The 27171-nt window shown below is 46.8% G+C and overlaps 1 protein-coding gene across 8 annotated transcripts in view; it reads left to right on the top strand.

The window, feature by feature from the left end:
* Window positions 1–27171, top strand: part of AGAP1 (ArfGAP with GTPase domain, ankyrin repeat and PH domain 1) — a 552897-nt gene that overhangs the window by 461784 nt on the left and 63942 nt on the right. For all 8 annotated transcript variants that reach the window (XM_027117564.1, XM_027117546.1, XM_027117554.1 and 5 more), the window contains 2 exons: window positions 23461–23615; window positions 26550–26640. In XM_027117564.1, the coding sequence (XP_026973365.1) occupies window positions 23461–23615; window positions 26550–26640 (246 nt within the window). The remainder of the gene's footprint in view (window positions 1–23460; window positions 23616–26549; window positions 26641–27171) is intronic.

Below are 27171 nucleotides of genomic sequence, written 5' to 3'. Positions count from 1 at the left end.
GTTGCATTTTTCCTGTCTCAGTCCTAGAATTAGCCATTTCTCCAAAGGACCCCTGGTTCTGTTTATTGGAGAATGGTATAAGAAACCAAGATCTGGGGTCTAGGTATGCTTGTTGCTACTGGGATGTCATTTCTTCTTGGTCTTCTCAGCAGACTTAGCAAAGAGAAGAAGTACATGTGTGTATTCTAGCATGTATATACACATATATATAAATATTTCTATATGTAATTATCTGTACCTATATTAAGTGAAAGAGATTATAGTATCTTTAATAGCATAAAACTGGAAATCACTAAATGTTTAACAGTAAGGAATGGCTACAACAATGATATATTTTAACTCCACAATGCAACTGTTAAAAGGGGTAGTTTTGAAAACTCTGGTAACTGTAACACCTTACATACAAAAGTAGTACACATCTGTCAGAGCTATACTTATAAGTGTGATAATTACTTACGTATATGGATAAGAACTTTAAAAGGAAAATGGAAGGGGTAGTTAGATTAGTCCTGGTTTATTCTTAATATTATATACTGCTATGAAATTAATTTTGCTTCTGCAATAATATTCAAGTAATCTAACGTGTTCTTGCTGGAAGCTGAATAAAGTTAATGTATTTAAATTATTTTTAAATGAAAGAAATGAGACATTTGTTCTTTTGTTGTGTCAGCACTGCAGTACTTTTCCAGGCCCTCCTTGGATAATAACGACATTGTTTCATCATTCACAATAACCAAGGAGCATGCTGAGAAGTTGTGAAGTTATAGTCAAGCAGTTTTAGGGGGAAGAAATCTGTTAGCGCTTAAAGGAATGTATTTCCATAATAGCAAGAAGAATCAAAAGTTTCGAATTCTTCTTTTGTTTTCCTACTCTGATCTTTGTACTTGATTGACTCAGTAAGTACCAAGGATCTTATGGCTTCCAGGATTTCTCAAGCCACAAATCAGAATGCTATTGAGAATTTCCGGTGAAGTCCTTCTTTAAATGCAAAATGTTAAAAACATTTTCTAGAAGATATTTTCACCAGTCTTCTCAGGTTCAGATGGCCACAGGGGGAATATGATGGACTGAATAACCCCAAAGGGTATCATTTCACTTGGTGGTTGTAGGAAGTCAGCTACAAAGATGGCAGATCAAATGCAATGTCTGCCATTGTTGAAGCTGGTGGTCCAGTGATCACAGCCCCTCAATTATAGCCGTTCCAGGGAGCACAAGCCACAGTCATTAAATCATTTTGCCTTTGATTAGGTGCTCTCACTGCTCATTGCCTTTGAAATGTGATAGCGCAATTTGAAGTTTTATTAAAAAACTTTTTTCTAGAATTGCTGAGAAAGATGTTGTGTTTTAAAAAAAAAAAAAATCGGAAAAAGGCCTGCCATGTATTCTATTGGAGGAGGTTGAGAAGAAGAAAAAGAAAAAGGAAGGAAAGAGGAAAAAAAGGAAAGACGAATGTTTCCCATTATCACTCATTTCAGTCTCAGAAAGCCTAAGGTGGTCCCCGCGTGCCGGCCTTCCCCTCCCAGCACTGGCAGCCTTGGGCCTGCCTACCACTTCTCAGAGCAGCCGGCCCTCGGAGAGGGGGCACGAGACGGGGACAGGTCGGGAGACCCTCCACCTCGCCCAGACGCTGCCCCTGCTTGCCTGGGTGAGCACAGTTGCTCACGGATCTCACAAAAGATGACCTTCACACACATCATCCAGCTTGAACAAACTGATTTGAACCTCACTCTTCTTGCTTACGTGAGAATTTGATTTACTTTTTGTTTCTGTTTTGAATGCCATGTGTCCAGTCCTCTACTACGGAAGGATTAGGGTATACGTTACCCTGTTCGCTAAGAAACCAGGCCTAAAAAAAAAGCAGTGTTCCTCGTGATGCTGGGTACCCAACAGTCACGAGTGGCCTCTGTTCTCACACCCTTATCACATCCCAAAAGAGAGTGACGCCGAGAGGCCAGGGAGCCCCGATTTCAACATCCTAACAAGCCACCCCCCGCCCCCGCCCCGCAAAAGCCTCCCCTTCTCAAAATGAGTAGCTACTCCCTGAAGACATGGAAAGAAGTTTCCATCATGTACTGATGTATTTCTCATCTCCACCTGAGAATATGCCAAAGCTAAAACGGGGGTATTCTACGTGAAGTCACTTTTTTATTTCAGTCCCTATTGAAAGTTATACTCGCAGTTGTCAAACTGAAATACCCAATTAATTTTGGGTACCCTTGAACCCTCGCTCTGCAACTCAGTGTGTTTCTAGGCCGAAAGGGAAACTAACGCTCCACCTAATTGGAACTTCTGGTTTTATGGCGTATCCTGGAGTTTTTGTTTCGTTTTTATTTTCCATGTTTTCCGGGGTTAATGGTGTTTTTTGCGCGCGTCTACATTAGCCCACTATGTGGAAGCCCTCGGCAGTTTTCAAATCCTAAGAGCTGTAAAGAAGCCCCCGATACAGAAATTGTATTGGCTGTTAAGAAAGCAGTTACGAGTTATTGGAAATGGAATTAAAATTGTCTAATTAAGGGTCGATTCCTTATTTCGGAGTTCTGTTTGGTTTGGTATTTTGTCTTGTGGCCCGTGACTTCAAATTACGAAAAGAACACTCGTCTTGCTGGAAACGGGGAAGGATGAAGTTATTTTGCTTCCTGCGCATTTGTCCTATTTTGCTTGGCCTCAGGTTTTGTTTAATCCTCTCAAAGGCCCTTTTAATGGACGTTTCAACATGACTACCTCTCTGTGTGGTAGCCTCTAGGAAACGACCATTATGTCAAGCCCCTTCACAGCTAAAGTAGTGAGTTCACATAGTGGAAGAATCTTCGGGGTTGCATCTTATGGGAAAAAAAGAAAAAAAACCCACTGCCTTTTTATAAAAGAACAGAACATTTACCCAGTCTTGTTGAGCACATGAATGTTCAGATGGCCGGCACAAAAGAAATCTCCAATCTCTAACCTCACAATGAAATTGCACCGACAAAAGATCGCGGGACACCGGGCGCGCTAAAGTGGAAGGGACACAAAACCACAGCAGAATCCGACCCTGCCTGCAGAGGTTCCTGGGGGACTGCCTTTATCCAGCATCCTGGTGCCACGGTCTGGCTGCAATGCTCCAGGGAGCCCATGCAGTCCCCCCTGCACATGTGGCATTTATACTGATGGCATCTCTGCAAATAAATAAATACACATCCGTTGTGGACGGGGAACAGTGCTATCAAACGAGGTTATCACGTGGCTCCTCCAAGAGGTAGAAGTTTACGCTCCCTGGAAGGAATGGAGACGGTTATTTGTTTCGTGCTGAGACAAGACAGTCTTAGAAATGAGTGGCACACCCTCGTCAAGCCGGCCCCTTCTTCCGCCTAGGTAGAAAGTTCCGATTAGTTCTCGTAATTGATTCTGAGGGCCGCAGCGTGCATTTCGCCAGCCCCGCTCGGTGCACGCCAGGATGTAATTCATGCGCACTTGAGCGTCCAACATGGCTGACAGGGCTCGGACACACAGCTCCTGGCTGCATCATTTTTTAATCAGCTCTCTGAGGAATATTTATCTAATCAACAGAGAGCGCTGTCTGAAGGAGACCAGAGGGGGCGTTAATACAAGTCTGTGGCCTCCTGGTACTAGGATGCAGGAAGAGTTTAGGATAAAACCCTGCCTGTTTGAGCATGCCAACAGACTGCAGAATATTTTTATTCCACTTATAAAGAGCTAGTCAGAGGATTCTCATGTTGGAGTTCTGCTGTGTGATTCGTTCTCAGACGTTCATTCGCCGTAGTTAAAATTTTGTTGTTGCTGTTTTTAGAGAAACAGAATGACTTTTCCTTTCAAATAAAATTTTAAATGCCTCATGATCATGACAGGAACTTGTATGAAAAGCTGTAGCTTCCAGAAATAAATCGGTGTGTAATAATTGGGGGTCGTTAACTCTAAATGATTCCAGCTACTCTTGGTAGAAAGCCGTAATTTGCACGTTTTCCCTTTCTCTCTGTTTCCTTTGAAAAGATGGTGACTGTCTGTTAGTAATTTCGAGGAGTTGAGTGTATGGTGGTATACCTCATACGGTCATCCGAGCACAAAAATCATCATTTATAACTCCCAGACACCTTAGAGAAATGTTCTGTGAATTCAGCTTTATATCAGCTTTACTTCTTTAGATGTACGACTCAGGACGGACAGCAGTTGGGAGCTGCGTGAGCTGGGTCACAGCCACCCACCTGCCAATCTGGTAGCGCACTGCCCCAGAAAATTAATCAGTGCAGAATGTGGACCTCAGGGCTGCGCTCAGGAGGGGACAGTGTCACGTGACATCCCCCAGTGCGCACGCTCCTACACTGGTCACCGTTAGTACCAAAGTCACCTCTCTTTTTCCTCCCTTTGTAATTCAAAGATCGCCTTAAAAAGTCGGTTTTACTAACACCTTCAGTGTTCATACGCGAGGGCTCTTTATTAATTTTTAGGGGAAGTGACAATACCACTGTTACTATAGGGCGGTAAACTTTGTGTTTTCTTATCATGTGGGGCGTGAGTACTGTCTTCACCTGCCTTCTGCAAAATTTTAATCCCCAGAAAATATCTTCCAACCAACCTAATGACGAGTTTCACCTCCTCCTCTGTTTTTAATTCTCAACCATCAGCTGTGTGTCCCGTGTACCGCCTCTTGCTGTGATATTCACGTAGTAAGTAGTCTGGTGTTTAACCCAAGTTCACGGTTCACGTTTTGGCGCCATTATGGGGAGAATGCTACACTGTCCTGCTGAAGGCTCCCTTTCCTGGGTCTGCTGACGTTCCTGCCAACCCAGACTGGGGTTCAGAAAGTTCCATTTAACTTGCAGGCTGCAAGGAGAAGTGGCCCATCTCACCATCTGCATTGGGGATGACAGTTGGTTTGCACTAGATCTGGGATTACGTGCTGTGGGGTGCTGTGTCCATTGAGAGGTTATGCATGTTCTCAAACACCGGACAAGATGCTGAGACATGTGCCATTTAAATAGTTATATACGGCATCGTGGCAACTTGCTCACAGAAGAGACTCTTGTTTATCCAGTCAGCAGAACAGCAGAATGGAAAACACTGATGGAATGCCCACAGTCTGCTGCCTTTTTGTCCAAAACCAGGGGAGATTCTTGTATTGAAGTAATAGTTTCATGAGAAATAACATGAGTGAGAAAAGCAAAGTAAGTTCATCTTTGTTTAAAAGAAAGAAACTATATTCCTGAAATATTTTTTAAAACAAAATTTTTTAATTAAAATAAAAATCATCCAGAAAATTTAGTCATTTGAGCTAGTCCACACGAAGTCCTCAAGAATCCCCGTCTAGATTACCGCAGTTTGTTTATCCATTCACTCACTGAAGGACGTCTCGGGTGCTTCCAAGTTGGGGCAGTATTATACAGCACCTAGAAGAAATGAGCTATCGGGCTTCCCTGGTGGCGCAGTGGTGGAGAGTCCGCCTGCCGATGTAGAGGACACGGGTTCGTGCCCCGGTCCGGGAAGATCCCACATGCCGCAGAGCGGCTGGGCGCGTGAGCCATGGCCACTGAGCCTGCACGTCCAGAGCCTGTGCTCCGCAACAGGAGAGGCCACAGCAGTGAGAGGCCCGCATACCACAAAACAGAACAAAAAAAAAGAAATGAGCTATCAATCAAGCCATTAAAAAGACACGGAGGAAAGTTAAATGCATATGACTAAGCGAAGGAAACCAATCTGAAAAGACTGCCTATTGTATGATTCCAGCCATATGACATTCTGGAAAAGGCAAAACTGATGAAAAGATCAGTGGTTGCCAGACCAAGAAGATTTTTAGGGCAGTGAAGCTCTCCTGTCTGATGCTATAATGGTGGATGCACGTCACTATACATTTGTTCAGATCCATAGAAAGTGTAACTCCAACAGCGAACCCTCATGTAAACTATGGACTTTGGGAAATAATGATGCGTCAGTGTGGGTTCATTTATTCTAAGAAATGTACCACTCTGGTGTGGGATGTTGATATTGGGAGAGGTTGTGTGTGGGGTGAGTAGGGGGTGGACAGCAGCTACATGGCAACTCTCACTATTTTTCATCCAATTTTGCTGTGAACCTAAAACTTCTCTAAACAATAAAGTTTATTTAAAAAAAAAAGAATCACCGTCTATTCCAAAGGCCTGCGGTCACGGGGTGCTGCCAGCGTGACGGCCGTGTGTGTGCTGGTCAGTGGAGCTCGGCATCCAGCCCGCGGCAGCAGGTTGGATAATTCCTGGCTCCGTGTGGTGCGGTGTCTTCGTTTCCTTTAGCGGTGAATCCAGGCAGCAGCATTGCACATAACCAGAGATTTTATTGATGATAATATGATTGTATTTTCCCGTTGAGAAGCTTCTAAACAAGTGGACTTAGAGCAATCAATGCCCCAGGAGACAAACGCACGTCTCAGGACCTTGGTATCAGCCAGAAAAAGTCCATTTGTTTAAGAGGAAGAAAAAAGCATGACATTTTACACATTAAAATTGATTATTTCATCAATAGGTTAATAGAAAACCAGGCTGCAAGTTCACTTCCTGCTTATATATCCATATGGTAATGGGAGACTGGGGTATGAAAAATACAAGGCGGAAAGCAGGCAGGAAAGGTTTTCTGCACCAGAGCTCCCCTCCCTTGCACAGAGGTGCCCAGCCCAGATTCTGCCTATTTATATGTAAATGCTTTAGAAAGAGGTAACTTTTTCCACTGAGGAGTGCAGCCTCTGTGGCCACGACTTTCTGGAACTTGTGAAACATGGGCCAAGACGCCAGAGCTCGGGCTATTGAAATAATTAAGCACACGCTTAATTCTGTGAATGTCTCAGTTATACGAGGAACTCGGTAAATATCCACTGAACATTTCCAAAGTAAACACTCGAAAACCGTGACCGGTTTCCTTTGTCTCGAATGACATTTGTAATAGTGGGTGTACCTGAGACTCCCGTTGCCATGTGTGGTGTTACCTGGGACAGGTAACCTTATAGATAAGATACCTTAAGGATGTAGAGATAAGGGAAACTTCTCCACTGATGGAAAACTAAATTTAGACGCATATACTATAGAAGGGTCTCAGTCACCAACCTTACTAGGTTAGAGATGACATTTCTTTTTTTGTTTTTTTAAATTTATTTTATTGAAATATAGTTGACTTACAATGTTGCGTTAATTTCTGCTGTACAGCAGAGTGATTCAGTTAACACATATATATACATTCTTTTTCATATTCTTTTCCATTATGGTTTATCACAGGTTATTGAATATAGTTCCCTGTGCTATACAGTAGGACTTTGTTGTTTATCTGTGCTATATATAATAGTTTGCATCTGCTAACCCCAAATTCCCAAGACATTTTTTATTAAATTATTTGGGTTTTCAAGCCACAAGGTCATTGTTAGTTGTTTAGTTATAGCTTCACTTTTTCTCATTTCGAATCAGGTGACAGCTAACTCACAGCTAGTTTGTACTCATTAACATAAAATTTGCCTCCTGATTATACAGTACCGTTTGGGAATTGCATTGGTTCCCTTCCGTGTTCCTGTTTCTCGCGTGTATCTTATATTGTCGCCCCAGAGCAATCCAATGTGCACCAAAGTGCTTGAGATTCGCTCCAGCAGCAGAACCCCTTGTGAAGACCGGGGGTCTGGGGTTCTGGGAAGACCTGAAGCCTCCACCGTACTAGTTGAGGTTGAGTCTTTTGGCCTTAATGCTACCAAAGGCAAGAACAGCCAATCTGTCCTAAGCCAGGAATGCTTTGGGGTGAGAGAGCTGGCCACTGGCCAGTGCATGCCTCGCTTTTTGGTCAGCCTGTGACCGAGTGGGTTAGCCTAGCTTTCTGCGGTGAGCTTCAGACACACCTGCGGAAATGCACACACCTGCCTCGCCAGGTGAGCGCTTCTTACCTGCATAAACAAGTGGTCATCCAATGAAAGCCGCGTGCAAGGTTTGACGAGTTTCTCTTCCCGGCTGTGGAAGTCAGAAGAGACAGATGGTCCGATTATGCCCCTTCTTCAGGAGCGTGGGTGACTGGCTGTCACCGACCACGCTGTCCGTCCAGCGCTTAGATCTGTAGTCACATTAGCCTGAAGACTTGCTCCTCAAAACCCTGTTTAACTCTTTGCTTTTTGCAACGTGTCTCCTCTGAAGGGCTGGCAGGAGGCAGCCTCTTGGCCACAGGTGTCTGCATTCCTGAGTGGGGGGTTGGGAGGGCGGAGGAGGTGAGGAGATGTCAGTGGAGAAGAGGGTCCGCGGAGGTGGGAGGGGGGCATCTCACCCCTGTTAGTCACAGCACGCCGTGTCAGCCGTGGGCATGTCACGCCTGTGTTAAACTTGTCCCGCACTTCACTTCTGAACCCAGGGCTGCTCTGTGGGTAACTTGGTATTTGTCTTTTTCTCTCGGACGCTTTCTTCAGTGAGCTGAGAGCTTCAGGAGGCACGTGCTCTGTGGGTTCCTCCATTCAGAGCCTCCAGCCTCCTCCCCATAGGAAGGAGAATGGACCACCCTTCAACCACAGCAAGATGGTAGTCGAGTTTTGCTAGTGTAGGTTCCTGTCCAGATCAAAATACGTCTGGGGAGAAAGTACTTCATTTTTTAACAGCTCTGGGCGTTGCACACCTACCATCTGTAGCATACACAGGAACGGCTAATCACTAGAGTCCCTTCTGATTTGACATGCTCCCAGCGTTTTGCCAAATCAGAGGGCTTATGGCGACCCGCCTCGTAGCTCTTTCAAAAGATGCTACCAGCCCCCAGGGAAAAGACCAGCTTTGCACTGTCTTGAGTAGCCGCGTGTGGAACCCAGCAGGGCGAAAGGGGTGCATGGGCTTCCTTGCCTGGGCGTTTGTTGGATTCTGTGCAAAGCTAAGGATGCTTTTTTGGCCTTCCTCTGCCCTTCCTGAGTTTCTCTGCGCTTTGGGGTGGTGAGGCCCGGCCGGGAGGCCGGAGGTGACGTCACGTGCTACTTGGACATTTCTTTTCTCCCCTTTTCATCTGTTTCTTTTCCTTTTTGTTTTCTCTCTTGTTCCCCCTCTCCCCTATCTGCTCTCGGGATGCAGCCAAACGCAAAGCATGGAAACTAAACCGTGTTGGTAGCCTGCGAAATATCCACAACAGCAGCACCAACACCGAAGGTAACGCTGCCCCTCCCCCCTCCCCCTCCACGCCGCGTCCTCCCAGCCTTCCTGCCTCCCTGCCTCTCCAGCGCACAACTGGAAATGCGATTCGCCCAAAGCCGCATGCACCCTGATTGTGTTTGCACAGTCATTCCCGTGGTCTTTCCATCTTTTTGTTTGTGTGTTTTATTTTCCCATTCATGTTCCTTTCAGCTTACTTAAATTTTGACCTTTCCCTTGCAGTCGTAGTGATGTTTAAATTACTTCACAAACCTATTTTCTTCTCTTTTTTCTTTTCCTTTATACATGTGAGCACTCAATGTAATATTTCCCAAGTTATTACAGTTTTTAAAAGTGTTAGTATCAGGTGTAATGATCTGTAGCCAAATACAGTAGTGTGCCGTGACATTTAAGTAACAGTCTTAATTTGTTTTGTGGAAACATTCTCCATAATGCTCTCTGCAGCTCTAATACAGAGGCAGCCAGGCCTGGGTCATTTGCATGGCCTGCTATTGCTTGTAAATTCAGTATATTGTTGTGTTTCTAAAGGTCGTCTGGTGCCAAAGTTCACAAATTGACTTGCGTTGCTTTTTTCACCGAAGACAGCCGTCATTGCTTTTGTATAATAGCAGATTGAATTTCCCCCCACCCCAGCCTTCATTTGAAACAACACAATTATAAATTGCCCTTTTTTTTTATGATTACAAATGTCAAGGGTCAGAATTATTTTGATGCCAAGCAAAGGAAAACCACCCCCATCGGCCCAGGCCCTTATAAGGGAGGCTGGCGTACAATCCGTGTGATGCAAAATAGGTCACAATCCAGTGATCTCGGGATAATAGGGGGACATTTTTTTCACTTAAATGCAAGCCAAATGGGTCAAGTAATCGCAAGCTCGTGCCCTAACACTAATTGACTTATTTGGGGGTGATTATAACTGTAATATTTTTCTTAATGTCACTGTTTTCTGGGCTGTTGGTTTTAGCAATTGGCAAGCAGTGGCATTAAATCTCTTGTAAATTTTAAATTGCACACTATTTCTGTAAACAAGTCCCCCTCTTCACATCGCAATCATTAACCTTTGCTGATTTATATCACCATCCTTTTTTCCTTCCTTTCACAATTACTCCTGTCTCGCCACCGAAAGCCCTGCTCTCAGCCAGAAGAAAAAAAAAATGAATCCGGAAAACAAAACTACATTTTCACGATGGCTTGTTAAAGACCTGTTTTTAATCATAATTTGTTTTTTCATTCCTCAAGGGGAAACAGTCGTCTGTTAAGGTACCAATGGAACTTGACCCCCTGGTATCTTCTTTCAAAGCATTCGTTTAAGAGAGACAAAATGAGAGAGGAAAAGAACAGAATTTTAGAAACAGTCACATGCAGTATTATGTCTTGTTGTCTTTTAAAGGGTATTAAGTATTCTCATTCACTAGTTTTTAATGTTAGTGTTTCAACTTAGAGTGCATAATCATTTCTCTCCCCTGTGTCCGTATCAGATACGCTTTTCTTTTGTATGTGTGTGTATTTATCACAACAAACGTGTTTATTGACTTCCGACCTTTAAAAAATATTTGTGAGGTCTGGTTTTACCTGTGGTTATTTACAAAGCTGGGGGGCAAGAGGAGGCAGGCAGACAGCCCCCCCGAGACTTGCTGTTGGGGATCTTCCTGGAGACGCTGGCAGGGAGGTGTCTCACGACAGGTGTGACAGTTTGCAGAAGTGGGAACTTCTCAGCCTTGACCAACCAGGTAACCTGCAACACTGCCCTGCCCAGCCCTCCTGGGTGGGGAGGGACCATGATGCTCTCTGCTGTCTGAAATCTGTAAATACGGTTAACACTACCCACTCAGGGTCCCTCGTCAATGGCCAACGCTACGCAAGGCAGTCCTGAAGATATTGGAGTAAATAATGACTAGTCTCCTTCACATTTTCTTCCATTTCTCTTCGGCATTCGATTACATTTATGAATCTTCAGTTAGGCGACATGACCATTCTTCATTTACTTTAGGTTTCTTTCAAGATTAATGTCTGTCTGCATCCAGTCTCATTTCATACAGCTTTCAGTATAATAGTACTGAATTCATATAATTATATAACATAAATTATCAGAATGCCTTTCTGATTTCCGGTCTTTTGCTATATGATGTCATCACATCTTCTCTGTCTATAAAATCATCCTTTCGGAAAATTCATATCCCGAACATTCTAACTTTTGTCGTAACCTGAGACCTTGAGTGTTCCACTAAGTACACCCATCCCCAAATGGACTAGTTTTTAAACTGGTCCACTTGAGTAATCTGTTCAGAGGTACCCACAAAATATTGTTGACACCAGAGTTTCTTATAGAGGAAGTTAGGACTTGAGGGGGGAGAGGGGAGAGTGCCCGCTGTGCGCCAGGCCCTGTCCTAGAAGCACGTCCACGCCCCTCAGTCCAGATCTAGAGAGAACAGCCCAGACGTTACGGGACTCACCCGAGGATTCAGGCTGGTGAAAGACAGGTAGGACCAAGAAATGAACCTGATGGTCTTTCTCCAAAGCCCTTTTATTCTTACGTTCATCGTTCTGGCCTCTGTGCTACATTATCTCATTGAATCTTCACTGGCAGGTAGGTACTTTGTTACAGATGAGAAGTTGGAGTTTCGACAAGTCAAGTGATATTCTGCAGGACGAGTAGCTGGCATCTTCTGGAGACAGGACATATGCCCAGATCTCTCAGCTCCAGGACCCACTCCTGGGTGCTCATGGAAATGGTCAAAGATGGACGTCAGGAGTGATAAAAACGAATTAAACCGAACTAATTAGGGAAGCACATAGACAGGATTAGAAAACAAACAAAAATATGTTTCTCTTCCCCTTTTTTTTGTCCATTGGGCTAATTATCTCTGAAACCAAGCTGGAAACCTCATTGGTGTGTATTGTATTGCCCTAATTTTAAAATCTTTGTTACTTTGTAACAATTCAGCTCTTTCCCAGGGTTGGTGAAATTTAAGTTCCTTCCACAAGAATGCAACTTTAACTTTTCCATCTCGGAAGCCTGCGGACCGCGATGGAAAGTTTATTTATGCTGTGATTCTCCAATTCGTAGCTGCCTCCTAAGCCACGAGGAAAATGTATATCAAATCGGGTGGATGAGGCTGGACTTGGGAATGTTCGACTCCATTGGAAACATTTTTCTCAGACCCGAGCAGAAGGTGGACGTTGTGTAGAAGGACACGTGGCAGGGCGGCCGGCTGGCGGTCTGTGAGCAGTGTCACTCAGGAGGGATCACACAGACTCTGTGCGGGTGTCCTCAGGCCTCTCCTTCCCTGCGCTGCTGGGGACAGGGCGGACCATCACCCACTGTGAGTTGGGCCAACAGTGGACTCTTCCGGGGTGTTTCAGCTCTCCTTGCTCCTGCAGAAGGCGGCACGTGATGAAGCGTAAATGGGTAAAGAAGAGATGTATTGGGGAATGAGGGGCGTTTCCTGGGGTGTCAGGCCCACCCACGTTGTATGCATCCAACAGGCCGCGCCACGCAAGTACCAGCCGGGTTCAGTATAGCCCAGAGTCCCGACTCAGCCCTGCTCGTAAAGTCCGTGTCCCTGGATCTGGAACTTGCCCCAGAGACAGGCCTGTGAAGCCTGTTTGGGGTCCCCTGCCACAACGTGGTGGCCCAGATGGATGAACTCAGAGGTGCCGGACACAGTGTTGCCAAACAGGCCGCACCGTGGAGAAACACGAGTCTCCTTTTGGAGAACACACGTGGTGGGCATCGTTCGTCCCTCAGGCCCAAGTCAGGACTGGCACCCCCTTCCTCCACCAGATGGCCAAGACCATCCCTTCTGTATGAGCAAATGAGAACGGGCCTTTCCCATGGCCGGCCTAGCTCCGTGATGCTCTCTCCACCCCCTGGTGTCCACAGTCACAGATCTGAGACGTCCACCTCATTCCAGTCCAGTTAAATTACAGATGATGATCACACTGTCCCTCCTGAGCCGGTGACGGGCCTGCCCAGGTCTTGGGTTCCTGCTACAGTGTGGGTACCCAATGCTGGGCCCAGGCAGATGGAGGGGACGGGCTGACGGTCAGCCCAGGCGGGTCAGGCAGGGTGAGGGAGGAGTTGCAGCGAGGCCCTGGGTGCCCTGTGGGTTTAGTGGAGTGCGAGACTACGCTGGATTCAGGGGTCTCGGAGTCATGACGGCCTGCAGGGCTGAGTACTCAGACTTCCTGGCATCCTGTCGTGTGGCTCCCCAGTAACCCCTAAGAGAGGTCGTGTCCTTGATCTTTTACAAAAGGAGAAACCAAGGCACAGAGGGGGCAGTCAGGAGCCCCAGGAAGGCACGCTGGCACGTGGAGACCGTGGCATGTGGGCTAGGTGTTCGGGTCAGAGCTGCAGCTGAAGCCCGGATGAGGGCTCAGCAATGGACGTGGAGCACACATCCCCGTCGGGACCGTGACGCCCAGCAGACGCCTGTCACCGCAGTGGAGGAAAAAGGCCTGAGCTGGTGTGACAAGTCATCCTTCTGAAGGACTCTGCAGTGTCCGAATGCAGTGCCCACCCCAGACCCCAGCAGCTTTCCCCGAGCCCCGTGTGCCTGCAGGCCTGTGCGGGGCCACCGTCTGAGGCCACCTTCCACGCTCGGGCTGGGCTCTTCTTCACCCTAAGTCATTCACATACTTGCAGTCAAACCCTGGTTCCTGATCAGAAGCCGCGCGACCTTGGGTTCGTGAGCGGCGGTGTGCACAGTGGTTTCAAGCCCAGACTCTTGAGCAGATGGTACTGGTCTGGTTCTCACGTCCCCACTTCTTAGCTCTAACCTTGGGGTCATTCCTGTGCCCGCTCTCTACCTCAGTCTCCCCATCTGTAAACTGGGGACAGTCAGTGAGGTCATCTATCCAGAGGCAGGTGACACGGTGCCCACGGTCGCCACTACCGCTGCTGCTACGTCAGGAGCGCCAGGGAGTCTCTATGGCAAAGAGGATTCAGGTGCTTGAGCGCCATTTACGTAGTGAGGGGCAGAGATTCGGCAGGAAGCGTTGCCCCTGAAAATGTAAGATGGGATTTAAAAATCAAACTTCTTTTTTCCCAGACTTTTTTCACTACCCTTCTCCAGTTGCATTTACTCTCATCCTCCAAAGAACCGTCAGATGTAGAAATTGGGTTTTTGAGTCCAGTATGCCTGTATCCGATCCCAGCTCTGCCACTTCCGAGCTGTGTGAGTTACTGGGGTTGCTGGGTGTCTCCTCCCCTGCTTAGTTTTCTTTCTCCGAAACAGAGACCGTAAAACCTACCTCGAATGACAATTGAAGAAGAAATTGAGAGAGGCAGACGAAGCCCTAACCAGGGAGCTGGGCACACGGCGAGGGTGACCGCGGTGGTTGCTGTGAAACTCACAAATGCTTACGTCATGGAAAACCATCTCCAGGAACACAGTGCGTGGAGCACACAGGTTTTAGGCCTGTGGAATGTGTCCGTGCAGGCAGGGCAGGAGGGGCCAAAGCCAGCACTCGTCAAGCATGAATGGCACAGGTTAAGATCTCATGCAGATAAATTCAGATTTAGGAAAGAAACCCTTTGAGCACTAGCTCCAGGACTGACTTTCTGGGGAGAGATGCAAGACTGCGGGTATTTCCAGCCCTCAACTTTTAAAAGAATGATGAGATTGACAGTCATCCACGCGCTGAGCCGCAACCGGGAGAGAAGAGCTGGGGGAGGAGGCAGCGTGGAAGGTTCTGGAGCCTGCCAGTCCAAGTTTCCCCATCCCCACCCCAGGCTCTGAGCAGAGGAAGGGCCCTGGGCCCCGTGTCCCTGTGATTAGGAGAGCAGGGGACCTCTGAAAAGTGCTGAGTGTAAGTTAGAATGAGTAACAAATGGAAGCGTGTAGAGCAACCAGGTAAATTACAACAGGGGCCTCCAGGTTTGCTCTTTCTAAACCGAAAGCTTGGGCCTCGAGCTTTCCCGGGGTGCCTGGGCCTGAGCAGGTGCCAGAAAACATGTTAACACATCCGTCTTCTGCCTCCTGAGAGGTTTTCAGTTTGGGATCCAATCATTTATTTTTTTCAGGAGTTTTATTTTAGACATTCCCCTTAATTTCAGGGAACACGTGGCCCCCTATGGTTCCGGAAGCAGCAGCTTTGGTGCTGCCTGGTTCTCCGGCTGCCCTCTCGCCTCTGTCTAATGTGTTTGGAAAATCAGAACTTCCTTTGTGTTTCCTGAGGATCTTCCTGTGATAACATTTAGCAGTAAACAGTCCTAACTCGGTGACCTCCTCTGGGGTCTTGCTTCTTCACAAAATTAATTCTACTCTTGTCCTAAATTAAACCACAGTACAACACCTCCGTTGGACTCTGGGCTAAACAAAGATATTTAGAGCTTGCAAAAATATTTACCCAAGAACCACGACCTGTGTGTGTTTATAAAGACCAAAAAATAATGTTTTCCTTTTGTTAAAAATGAACAGCTCGAGTGGAAGAGGGCATTTTTTTTAACTTATTACTTTTTTGCCATAGGTCTCGGCTCTGCACGGTCCTGGAGCAAATCCTTCACATTTATCTTTTCTTACAAAAATGGGAGGAAAAATCGAAAATGGATAAAATCTGACTTTCAGTATTGTGGTGGGTTTGGGGCTGAAATCTTAAACATGTGTCGTTTTCATCATAATTGGGCAAAATATCTAAACCACATGCTTATTTAATATATGCTTTGAAAGCAGAAATATTGAAGTATTTTACAAATTGTGGGACTCTTCAGAATTAGCATAAAAGCCTGGGGCTGTGTTTGACCAAGCCTGGCGTAATCTCGAAGGGTGTATGTAGATAGTGGGGGACCTGGGGAGGGGGCAGAATAGCAAACACATTCCATCTCGGTTTCCAACTTTGATGAATTGATAGTGGCTACCTGGAGAACTGGGCTAGGAAGGATTCTGAGGCTCCCTCAGGCCCTTTGGGGTCAGTGATGAAGGTCCTCCCTGGCCTTCAGGGAGGGACAGCATATGCCTTTGTCATCCCAGTCAGTCCCTGCTGGCGCCTCCTTGGACCACAGAGCTGAGACTAGCAGGGTGAAGTGGGCAGCTCAGCCCCAGTTAGTAGATGGCAGAGTGGGAAAGGCCCCAAAAGCAGGAGTGAGGACCCCAAAAATGGGAGCCCAAGACCCCAAGGACACGAAGGAAAGAGAATGTGGAGATTCAGGCAGAAATGGAGAGAAACCCATTGCAAATACTCGTTAATGAGGAAAAGCCCCTTGACCAGTGGTTTGAGTTGCTGTATCATCAGGGTGCTGTGCTGTACCCTAAAACAAAAGTCCCAGTTCTGCGACAACAGAAGTCACAGGTGGAGACGACAGCGATTTCCCTGCGAGCCTTGGCTATTTGATGGTCAGATCATTTTTAAATGGTGACCATCTAGAAGCCTCTGGGCTTGGTGGACCCTTTGGCCACCTCTGCCAGTGGGCACATGGCCCCTCCGTGCTGGACACTGTCATCTCTGCACCATTTAAATAACAGGTTTTCATCATGTTTGTCATTAAATGTGTCGGGAAGGACACTTAGCCTCGTGGACAGAAATAGGCATCCGGGTCTGGGTTCCAGGCTTGCAGGGGAGCCCGGGAACGCGGACCCAGATTCCTCATCCCGCCAATGAAGAAAGTGGGATGAGTGACCTCTGCAGACACTTTGGGTTCTTGTAAATTCAGAAGAGAAACAAATCTCAGCCTCCCCGTACACAGTACACCTGCATCTCGCAGGCATTTTCGAGCCGTTGTGCATCCAATGGGCACAAGCGGCCGGATCCTCGGCCTTTGCAGAAGTACAGGGCAATGGTTCTGGTCCCAGATCTCCTGCCCCTCGAGACAGAGGTATGCGTCTGTCCGTCTTCCTACCCTTCCACCCGCTCCCCCAAAAGGCATCCTTGTCAGATGTCTGCTGTTGAAAGCAACCTCAAATGTAAATGAGTTACAGCTGTGTTTAGCCCTTTAACCCTTTGCCTGCTAGGATTCCGCAAAAATAATTGATGACTGATTGGCCCATTAACCTTTAAAAAAAAAAAGTTTGGCAGCCCGGACTTGTGTAATGAGGAGGGATTCCTTGTGAAATCAGTCTGGTGGCTGAGTTGCTTGCCCCTAAGGAGGCGAAATTAGCCCCACGGGGCCTTGTCTGCATAGAAACTGGACGCAATTAGTGTAATATCCGGTGTTATTAATGTCGTTTGGAATAATTGGGCAGGTTGATTTCGACAGGTTCATGGCGCTAAAATACTATTATAGTGGACCTTTCCGCAGCTAACCGTTCAACACGGAAACCTGCTTAAATCCCTACGAGCCCAATCACAGAACTTCATTAAACCACTAAGCCCTGGAATGCCACACTGGGAAACAACGCGGTTCTTTTCTTTTCGGGCTCTGGGTGTGGCGGGCTTTGATTTTTTATGATGGGGGGAATCTGGGGGATTGAATGTTGATGATCACCTGTGTATCTAAAACTAAGAAACCTCCTGTAACGTAGATGTCATCAGGAATTTCTACAGCCTGAATTCTATTTTTACAGAATGAATTACATATAAGCTGCTGTAATTGTCACAAAGAGTCGGTTTGTGTCAGTGAACCGAAACCACTTGAAACGTAGCCACTGTTCGTCCTCACCTTCTGAGCTCTCATTCTTCACAGGGTAACATTGGAGAGTAATGCTCCGTCTGTCTTTCTGACTGATTGGCCCCCCACTGCCAATTATTATTTTTATCATTTTTTTTATCTAGTTGCTGATACTAAAATAGCATCACAGTGTCACTTCAGAATGTGATGGGATCCTTCTGGTCCACTGGTGGTTTGAATAGGGCTGTATCGTCTGATAGAAATTCTTGTTTGAACGTGAGGAGGAGCTTATGTTGTGACTGTTCTGTCCACACAGAGGAAGGGGTGATATTTAGGTCCCCAGATGTACTGTTTACTTAATGAGTGTTCATGGTCAGTGCCATGATACAGAAATATAAGCCAGGATTAAATCTAGAGATCTGCCAGGTGTTGATTCAAGAAGATGACCAGGCAGCAGCTTGGAGGCTCCCATCAGGGCTAGATCTTTTCTCCACTGGATTAGTTAGAACTGGATTTGGAAGTGACAGAAATATAAAGGGATTTAGGTAAAAAAAAAAAAAAAAAAAAAAGGAGGGAGAATGGATTCATTTATCCAATCCAACTGTAGGACAGGCAGCTGGGCTGGCTGCAGGGACCCAGGAACCTGGCAGGTATCGGGTCCATCCCATACCTGCTTCTCTCTGCTGGTCAGCAGTGTTCTCACCTGTCCACAGATAGTGGCCTAGATAGCAGAGGCTTTCCTTCCCGTGGATAACTTGTGAGCTGTGTCTTGTTCAGTCCAAGATAAGAGGAAGGAGGCTCTGCGACCCCAGCTCAGATAAGAAAACCTGGAGTAGGACATTTGGGTGATGTGCCCCCCACTAGGACAGATCAGTGGCCAAGAGCCTCCCATGCTCTGATTGTCCTGGTGTAGCTGGGACTGTTCTTCCTTCCCGTGCAGACCAATCACTGGCCACAGAGCCAGATACGCAGGAAGATGGAAGCTGGAATGTCCCCAGCTTAGACTGCTACATCCATGGCATCATGTCCCCTAGCATTCTCCAGACGTGACCAGTTAAAAAGAAATATGACACTAGCAACAAGCTGGTTAGGGGTTTCTGGGGAAATTACCTTTAAAAGACCCTGGCAGCTTGCTCTTCTGACATCAGGAGTGAGGGAAAATAACAGAAAAGGTCACTGGGAAGTGGGGAGACCCATCCATCTCCTGCTGGACACCCTAGGAGAACTTTTTTTTTTACTGTTTTATTTTTGAGAAACAAAGCACTGCTGGCCACCTCGAGAGAGGAAAATAATCAGACTGAATGAGACGATGCCTGTGACGGCCTTAGCATTTTTCCTGACACGAACTTGGTATTATTCTTTTTTATATTTATTATTCCAGGCAGTAGATTCATTACAAAGAAACAAGTAGTCCTTCATGGAAGTCATATGTAACATGATTAAAAATGCAACTTCTCTATAATCCTTGGTTTTTTTTTTTTTTTTTTTTGATCTTAGGAGGCAGAGGAAAGTCATAAGGCAGGTATAATTTCGTTCTGAAACTCTAACTGTATCTGTAAGTGTTAACACATTACCCTCCCTCAAAAAGAAAAAAAAAAAGCCACGTACAGACAGTACCCTGGGAAACACACGAAAACTTAAGCATCAGCTGGATTTCATTGATGCTGGTGGTATAGAGTGATTACAACTAAACTCCATGCCCAGATTTTAATCCCTTACTCAGGAAACGGGGAATCCTAGCTAACCGGCTTCTTATAAAGACATCTTCACCGGGGCCTGAAATCCAAAGGAAGGCTTGGAGTAGCACCCCTGTGGGGCTGCCTCTGTACTGAAACGGTGTTAGGGGGCGGTTCCATCCCCTCCTCCCTGCCTTCTCCATGGTGAGCTGGGCCCCCGTCCTCCAGGTAGCCCTGATGTTCGCATCCACAGTTCAGCAAGGAGCCCCTCAGTGTGGCGCACCTGGGAGAGGCCAGCCCAGGAACAGAGGCACCACCAGAGGCCTTTCTGTTTGAGAGCTGTTGCCAGACCCTGTGTGGACAAGACTGGAGAGGAGTGTCCCCTGCCTCTCCAGGGCTAGGCCAAGCCCTTCGGTTAAAACAATAAATATTTCGCAAAAGAACGCTTGGTCAGTGTTTCACTGCATAGTGAGCTGCTACAGCGTGAAGAGCCTTGACCACAAGTCCTGACACGTACCTGAGTACATGTGCACGCTTCAAAGCCCTCAGAAGCAGACAACTCGTACACAGACGGTCACGGCCATCACCGCTTATTGATGCAGCTGACTTGGTCACCGAAGTATTGGGACCGTAGGTTCTGATTCCCCTCTTCATTATTCGTATAATTGTGTGCCTTTCCAGACTGACAGTCACCCCACTGGCCTACCCCCTCCAAAAGGAAACTGTCTCAGATGAAGCACGTGTGGAGCGCTTGCACCATTGGTTCTTAATCAGGATGTGAAACGTGGCTGTGCTTTCCAGGGTCATCCAGTTGTGTTCACGGGGCTCACCGTTCCAATCCCAACCTTTGCTCATGAGCTGCTCTCCACCAGGCTGGGGGCACGGGATGTCCTGCATCTTCTTGATCTTTTGAGCCTTCCTGGTGTTTCATTATTGTTAGTGAATCAGCCAGGGTTTCGTCTTCCAGAGACAAGCATGAAACCTCTCTGGCCACTCCCAAGCTTGGGTTAATCCGTCACGTCGAACGCAGTGTGGAGTCTTCTCTTTACCACCTGTTACCAGAGACTGCAGGTTCCGCGTCATCCTCTGTGTTGCTACTTTTAGGGAATTGTTTGGCTTACTCACATTTCTTTGCATCTCTCTTTCCCTACCTCACAGATGGAGAGAAATGAATTTATAAACCTATATCTTAAACGTGATTTCTGTTAGATCCTCATGTACAGAAATGCAATTAACGTTTCATTATACTGGTCTTAAATCTTGCCCATTTACTAACTGCTACTCTTATTTCTTGACACTTGTATATTCCTTGGGGTTTCCTGTGTAAGCAATCTTGTAATCTGTGAATGACAGTTTGGTGTCTTTTATCTTTCCAGTCTCCGGATCTGTCACTTCCCTGTTTTGTTTCACTGCACCGGCCAGCAGGGCTGAACAGGGGCTGGTACCGTGAACATTTTGGCCTTGAGAGCCCTTGACCTGGTGTGAAATGATTGCTTCTAACATTTCATCCTTAAGAATAATGGTTGGGCTTCCCTGGTGGCGCAGTGGTTGAGGGTCCGCCTGCCGATGCAGGGGACACGGGTTCATGCCCCGGTCCGGGAAGATCCCACATGCCGCGGAGCGGCTGGGCCCGTGAGCCATGGCCGCTGAGCCTGCGCGTCCGGAGCCTGTGCTCCGCAACGGGAGAGGCCACAACAGTGAGAGGCCCTCGTACCGCAAAAAAAAAAAAAAGAATAACGGTTCTGTGGGTTCGGATACGTACTCTTCCACGGAAAGAGGATTCCCTTCTATTCCTAGTTTGATAAAAGATTTTAATCATATTTTTAATTAAATTTTCCTTCTTCTTTGTCAGGGAGTTATACATTCTACTTCTTTTCTCATAGAGGTTAACCCTGGTATTTTCTCATGTGTGCCTAGTTTACCAAAGTCTAAAGTTAGTTCTTAACTCCCCTGTGGAACAATGCAAAGTCCTAGGGCATTTTAACTCCAGGGTCCCCATGTCCACTTTCATTTCTCTAGTATTTTGCACCTTCCCCAAATTAGACGTGATAAGAAAAGTAGTATTTGATATAATTTTTATTTAGGTGTATTTCCATATTTATCCATTTGCTCCCTAACCCATCTGGTTCGAACCTTTGTAGAATCTTCTGAAGCGTGTCTTTTACCAGTTCCCCTAGGGAGGGGCTCTTGATTCTTTCAGTTTTTTATATGAAAATATCCTTATTCCACTCTGGTCCTTGAAAGAGAGATTTCCTGTCTCCGTGTGTCGGTTGCATCCCAGGTGCCCTTCTCCTCTCCCCCTTCGGGGACCGAGACCATCTCGTTCAGCCCCTTCCCTGAGCTGTCCCGGGTCCGCTCCAGGTGACGCCCTGCTTGGCCCCTTTCGCGGGGTGGGCCTGCGCTCCACGCCTGCTTTTCCACAGCCCCACGATGCACCCCTGTCCCAGGAGCTTTTAACAGCTACAGGGAGAGTCACAGAGCTTTGAGAAGCTGAGGGGGGCCGTGGACCCTCTTGTTGGAGAAACGTTACCCCCCCGTGAGGCTGGGCGCGCTGATAGGAGAGTCCCTGACCTTCCTTCACGTGCTGTTGAGAACAGGTTCCACAGATTGAGGCCCAGCCCGCCAGCAGGTTGAATTCTAAAAAAGCAGCGATGCTGATGTCACCGAGAACACGATACTGTTGTTATCAGGCTACATAAAGATTTCATGAAAAGGTGGCATGGCCCTGTGTCTGTGGCAGTCGGTGTTGGAGCAGCTCCCCAGACCTGGGTGTGCTCGACAAAGACACAAGCATCCCGTCCCCACCTGCCCAGATCAGTGGGGTCAGGTGGGAGGGGCTCTCAGCCACAGTAGTGGGAGCTGCTTCTCTTCTGAGACGAAAGGGGAGGAGGAGAGGGCGTCTGGAGATGACTGCAGTTGCTTCGGAGACTGAGGGAGCATCCTTGTCTCCCAGTGAGGCAGGGCCTTGAGAAGGGGCGGGGCCAACCCGGCAGCACGGAGCCTTGCAGAGGTCAGGGGCCATGAGGAGAGCTGGGGACACAGGCTAGAGGACCCAAGAGTGTGGAAGGGGGAGGTTTGCGCAGATGCGAGCAAGCCGAGTGTGGGTGACAGAGGTAATTGACGAACGCAGAGGTCAGCTGGGTGGGCAGCAGGTCATTCACATTATTAGTAACACTTGCTCGCCAGGGGCTCGTGTTGCAGCTGGCTCTGCAACAAGTGATGGGAAACTACCGATCACGTGAGACATGCTGGTGCCTGAAAGTCCAGCTCCACACGCCTTCATGGTTACCTGTGGCTGGTTACGCTGTCTGCACGTGGCCCCTGCTCTGCCTTTCATTCCGTGGCAGAGGCCGGAGGTTAGATCAGAACAGGGGACGCACACCAGCGCTCACGGAGGGTGTTGGGCGTGGGCCTGAGCTAGTGCACGTCATTTAGCCAGTGGAAAACACAGCAAAGGAGGCAGCTTTCCCCTCCCATTTTAAGGGTGAGGAAATGAACCCAGCACGGGTTGAGAACTTGTCCAGACTCCAGCACGCCAAGTGGCGGAGCAGGATTTAAACGTAAGGACCCCCCTTCCTGGTACACAGTGGCCCCTTCAAATCGCCTGGAATTTCACTCGCTCCTCCAGACTAAAACCTTCCCCGCCGTAGCTGGTCTTCTGCCCTAAAAGGACAGACGTCCTCAGGCCTCCCTCTTTGCCGGGGTGTATCTGTGGATTGGCGCACAGGCGCTTATGAAGAAATTAAATTGTATCCTGAGATGAGCAGCGTTCACTTGATGTTCATCCCCCTGTCAATTTCAGCAGCCGGCCACGAGTTAGAATATTACGTCCCTAAGTTGCTTCATCTGTGCCCAGCACAGAGACACTGACATCACACGCTGATTTTCATTTTTCCTCATCCCCTGAGCATTGATTGAAACCTAGCTAAGCCACGCTGGCTTTAGGAACCAAATCTGGAGTGTTGGGAGGTCTGCAGATTCAGATCTCCGCTGCGGGGCGGCCGGTCCTGTGTGTGCCGCGGCCCCACGCAGGCGCGATTGAACCCAAAGGCACTTTCATGACCGAGGGCTGGCGGAGGGGCCGTGATCTCATGAAAGCTAAACTCTTCATCCCCACCACTCTGTGTTTCAGAACAAGAAGAAAACTTTGAGTTTATCATTGTGTCCCTCACTGGCCAGACGTGGCACTTTGAAGCCACCACCTACGAGGAGCGAGACGCGTGGGTCCAGGCCATCGAGAGTCAGATCCTCGCCAGCTTACAGTCGTGCGAGAGCAGCAAGAATAAGGTAAAACGCGGAGCAGCCTGCCGCGCCCCCCCCAAGGCCCCACCACCAAAATCAAGAGCGCTGATCCTGAAACGGAAATGGGGGGGGGGAGGGGAGAGCATCGGGTGAGACGTGCAATTGGCAAGACTCTTAAATGTTTCTGAGCAGAATGCAAAATAATTGCAAAGATAAAAAAGAATTGTGTCGATACGTGTCCTGTATCATAGATTAGTAGCCTAGCTTAACCACGTTCAGATGGCAGAATATCCCAGTTTAAATCTTTGCTCTCTCGACTCATCCCAAATGTAAAGTATTGACCTTTTATTGGAGATCATAGAATCTTTTGGACCCTTGTGGCTTCTTTGTTCACACTGATTTTTGCTTTAGGCTGAATACCCTCAGGAAAAGAAGTGCAGACTTAAGAGGAGGCACTGTTCCGTTCTCATAAATGTCTCAAATTCAAATTCACGTCGAGTTAGAAAACTGACCCTTAGTACAGGCTTCGATGAAAAGCGCATGCACATATATGAGCATATGCAAAGGGCTTAGGGAAGAGAAAATGTCCATTTTCTAAATTCTGTTGATAAAGCCTGGTATGGGGTTTATTCAGTTAGAGTTCAGTTCTTTTGCATTTGTTTAGCCAGGAAAAGCAGACTTTAACCTGCATTTTCTGAATTACTGCCCAGTGATACTCCTTATACAAAGGTCATTTTTCTCATTTCCCTTTTCCCGTCAGAGATTCCTTCACAAATCATTATTTTAATGCTTGGATATTTTTAACCCCTTCTCTGGGACACTTTAAAGTCTCGGAGAGCATTTTGAGTTTTCAAACTGTGAACAACCAGAAGCCAGGAGAAAGAACATTACCTCCCAACCTGCAATTTCGTTTGTAACCATTTAAAGACATTTCTGCCAGTGATTTATGTTCCGCTTTGTCATTAAGAAGGGAGTCTGTCTTTCAAAAAGATGGAGTGTCTTATTTTATTACCCTCTTTAACCAGGGTAAACCAGACCACAGTCATTATTATTATAATGTAATTTGCCTCTCTTTTTTAAAGATGTTTTATACCCACAGTGAGGAGAATCAGGGCCTTTCATTTCTGAGCACCTTGGCTTTATTGAGTCACGGCTGCAGATGCGGCTTCTGAAGCAAACTCGGGATGCTTCCGCATCTCCTGTCGATGGGGACTGAGGACACCTGTCACCCACAAAGCTCAGGAACTCGGTTTCAGAACAGGCGTTGGGAGGGCACGTGTGGCTGAACAGACAAACGCATCTCCAAATTTTGCATAAAGTCACAGTATCTCAAGTCAGACCCTGAATGTATGCCGGGTCATCGGATTCAGGAGGGTGGGGGACGGCACGCGCCTTTTCTGTTTCACACCCTTGCCAGATGCCTCCCCGCTCTCTGTGAAAACAGACAGTGTCACCTCGGCCTGATGCGAGCACCAGCCTTACAGGGCTTCCCCTTTTCTCTCGATAGACGTGTGCCATCAGGGGCCAGCGTTCCCCGTGAGAGAAGGGCTCACTGAGCACTTTGGGCGCTTGGTGAACAGGTGTGACGGTGCACAGCATGGAAATAATAGCCACAAGGAACAGCTGCAGGGGAAAATACAGCCTCCGCTGAGAATGGGCTGTAAGGTGTTCTAGCTGCCCGTGGATAATTCAGAATTGGGAGCAATTGTAGATATACGTACTTATGCCCTAGAGATTATAGAGGTAGACAGAAGACACATCTCTGTACGTGCACACACACACTCCAGATACCAGTAGAAATTGTTAAACACACTTCGAATACTTGGGCATCTAACCAAAGGGAATAAAACCGCAATGATGCATTATGCTAATCAGACAGTGGCAATTAATAAATTACAGTTTACGATTAAGCAGTAAGCAATTGTTTCACAGCAAACAATTTGACATAAGATGGTTCCACTTGTGAATAATTTTTACATGAAAATCAAGCTTATTCTAAGTGCCCTCTGGGATTTATTTGGCATTAGCCATTATATTAAATGGATGCGTCATAAGCCTTAAAACCATGTACGTCTTTTTACCTGGTCCTCCTGTTTTGAAGAATTCATCCTTAGTCAATAATCACGAATTTGTGCAAAGAGTTAGCAGTAAGCTACTCACAGCACTGCTGATAGCAGACAGAAGTTGGAAACAGTCTAAATGTCCATCAAGGAAAACAATGTAACTAAGTCTTCATAAGTGGAATATTATGCAGCCATTTAAAATGATGCCAGAGTTGCTCTGACCCTTTTCCTAAGGAGTCTTGGTGCTGAAAGACTGAAAATCAGTAACATAGGTAATAGCTACCTTCCAAAATCAAATTTAAACACATAGAAAAACAAAACTTCTGAATATCTATCACATCAGAAATAAATAAAATGAAATAATGCCAGGGACTGTGTGATGCCATTGAGAGGTGACACTATGTCGTTAGGCTAAAAAGGCAGATTCCAAAGCAACGTACCCCACACTGGCTTTTTTTTTTAAAGCACGTCTATCTGTATACATGTGCTTTTTTAAAAAAGGCCAGAAGAATAGATATCACAATGTTAATAAAACTTAACCATGATAGTTTATAATTTTTGTGTTCCTCTTTTCCCCTCTTTGTGTTTTTCTAACTTGCTTAGAGAAGACAAGTAAGTGTACGTTGAGGCATGAACACCCCCAGCCACACACACGTGTGGTCTCCTGACGAGGAATCACGAGATGTGTCTTAGGGCATGAGTCTCTCATCTGACGCATCCTAATAGGTAGTGCCGGTCCGTTCTCCACCCGCTAGGCTCCATCCTAAAGACGTCTAACGAGGAGTCCCTTGTTGACGTTGCCCTCGGGTTATGTTCGCTCGCCATCTGTTTGGTGTTTCCCAGGCTTTATTAGCAGGTATATACCTTTTTCTTGGAGTTCTCATATCTTGGGTTTGTATGTCTCCCTGTATGCCAGTCCCGACTGACCAGCCAGAGTGAGGCCATGGCCTTGCAGTCGATACGGAACATCCGAGGGAACTCCCACTGCGTGGACTGCGAGACCCAAAGTAAGTGTGAGCCAGGACGGGGTGGGGCTTGGCCCTCGGCAGAGGGAGATGGGGTGGTTCGACGCAGCGTGCATTGCAGCAAACCCACATCTGTCATCTGGCATGTAAGGTTTATAACATGATTTAATGGCTTTTAAGGAACTGAAATACTTTTGTTTGGACTTATATTTTAACACAGTGCCCTTCACACAAATGCCTCTCTGATGGCACTGTAATTCTTTTTTGTTTGTTTGATTTTTTTAAATTCTATTAAAGTGTAGTTGATTTACAATGTTGTGTTAATTTCTGCTGTACAGAAAAGTGATTCAGCTGGACCCGTGTGTATTCTTCTTCGTGTTCTTTTCCATTCTGGTTCATCACAAGTCTTGTTTATGCCCCAGGCATTCCCGTGAGCCACAGTCACACCACAGATGCTGTAGGGATTAGGCCACCTGCCCGGATTCTGTGCCGCATCCAGAAACCAACCTTTGGCTTCATCAACGATCATACGTTTGTTTGCTTTTTCCATAAACATAGAGTACAGTTGGTTAA

The sequence above is a fragment of the Aethalodelphis obliquidens genome, unplaced genomic scaffold, assembly GCF_003676395.1.
Source record: "Aethalodelphis obliquidens isolate GAN/ISIS:26980383/991018 unplaced genomic scaffold, ASM367639v1 scaffold2, whole genome shotgun sequence".
NCBI lineage: Eukaryota > Metazoa > Chordata > Mammalia > Artiodactyla > Delphinidae > Aethalodelphis > Aethalodelphis obliquidens.
Note: the sequence above shows the minus strand (reverse complement) of the source record. Positions and strands in the feature narration are given on the sequence as shown.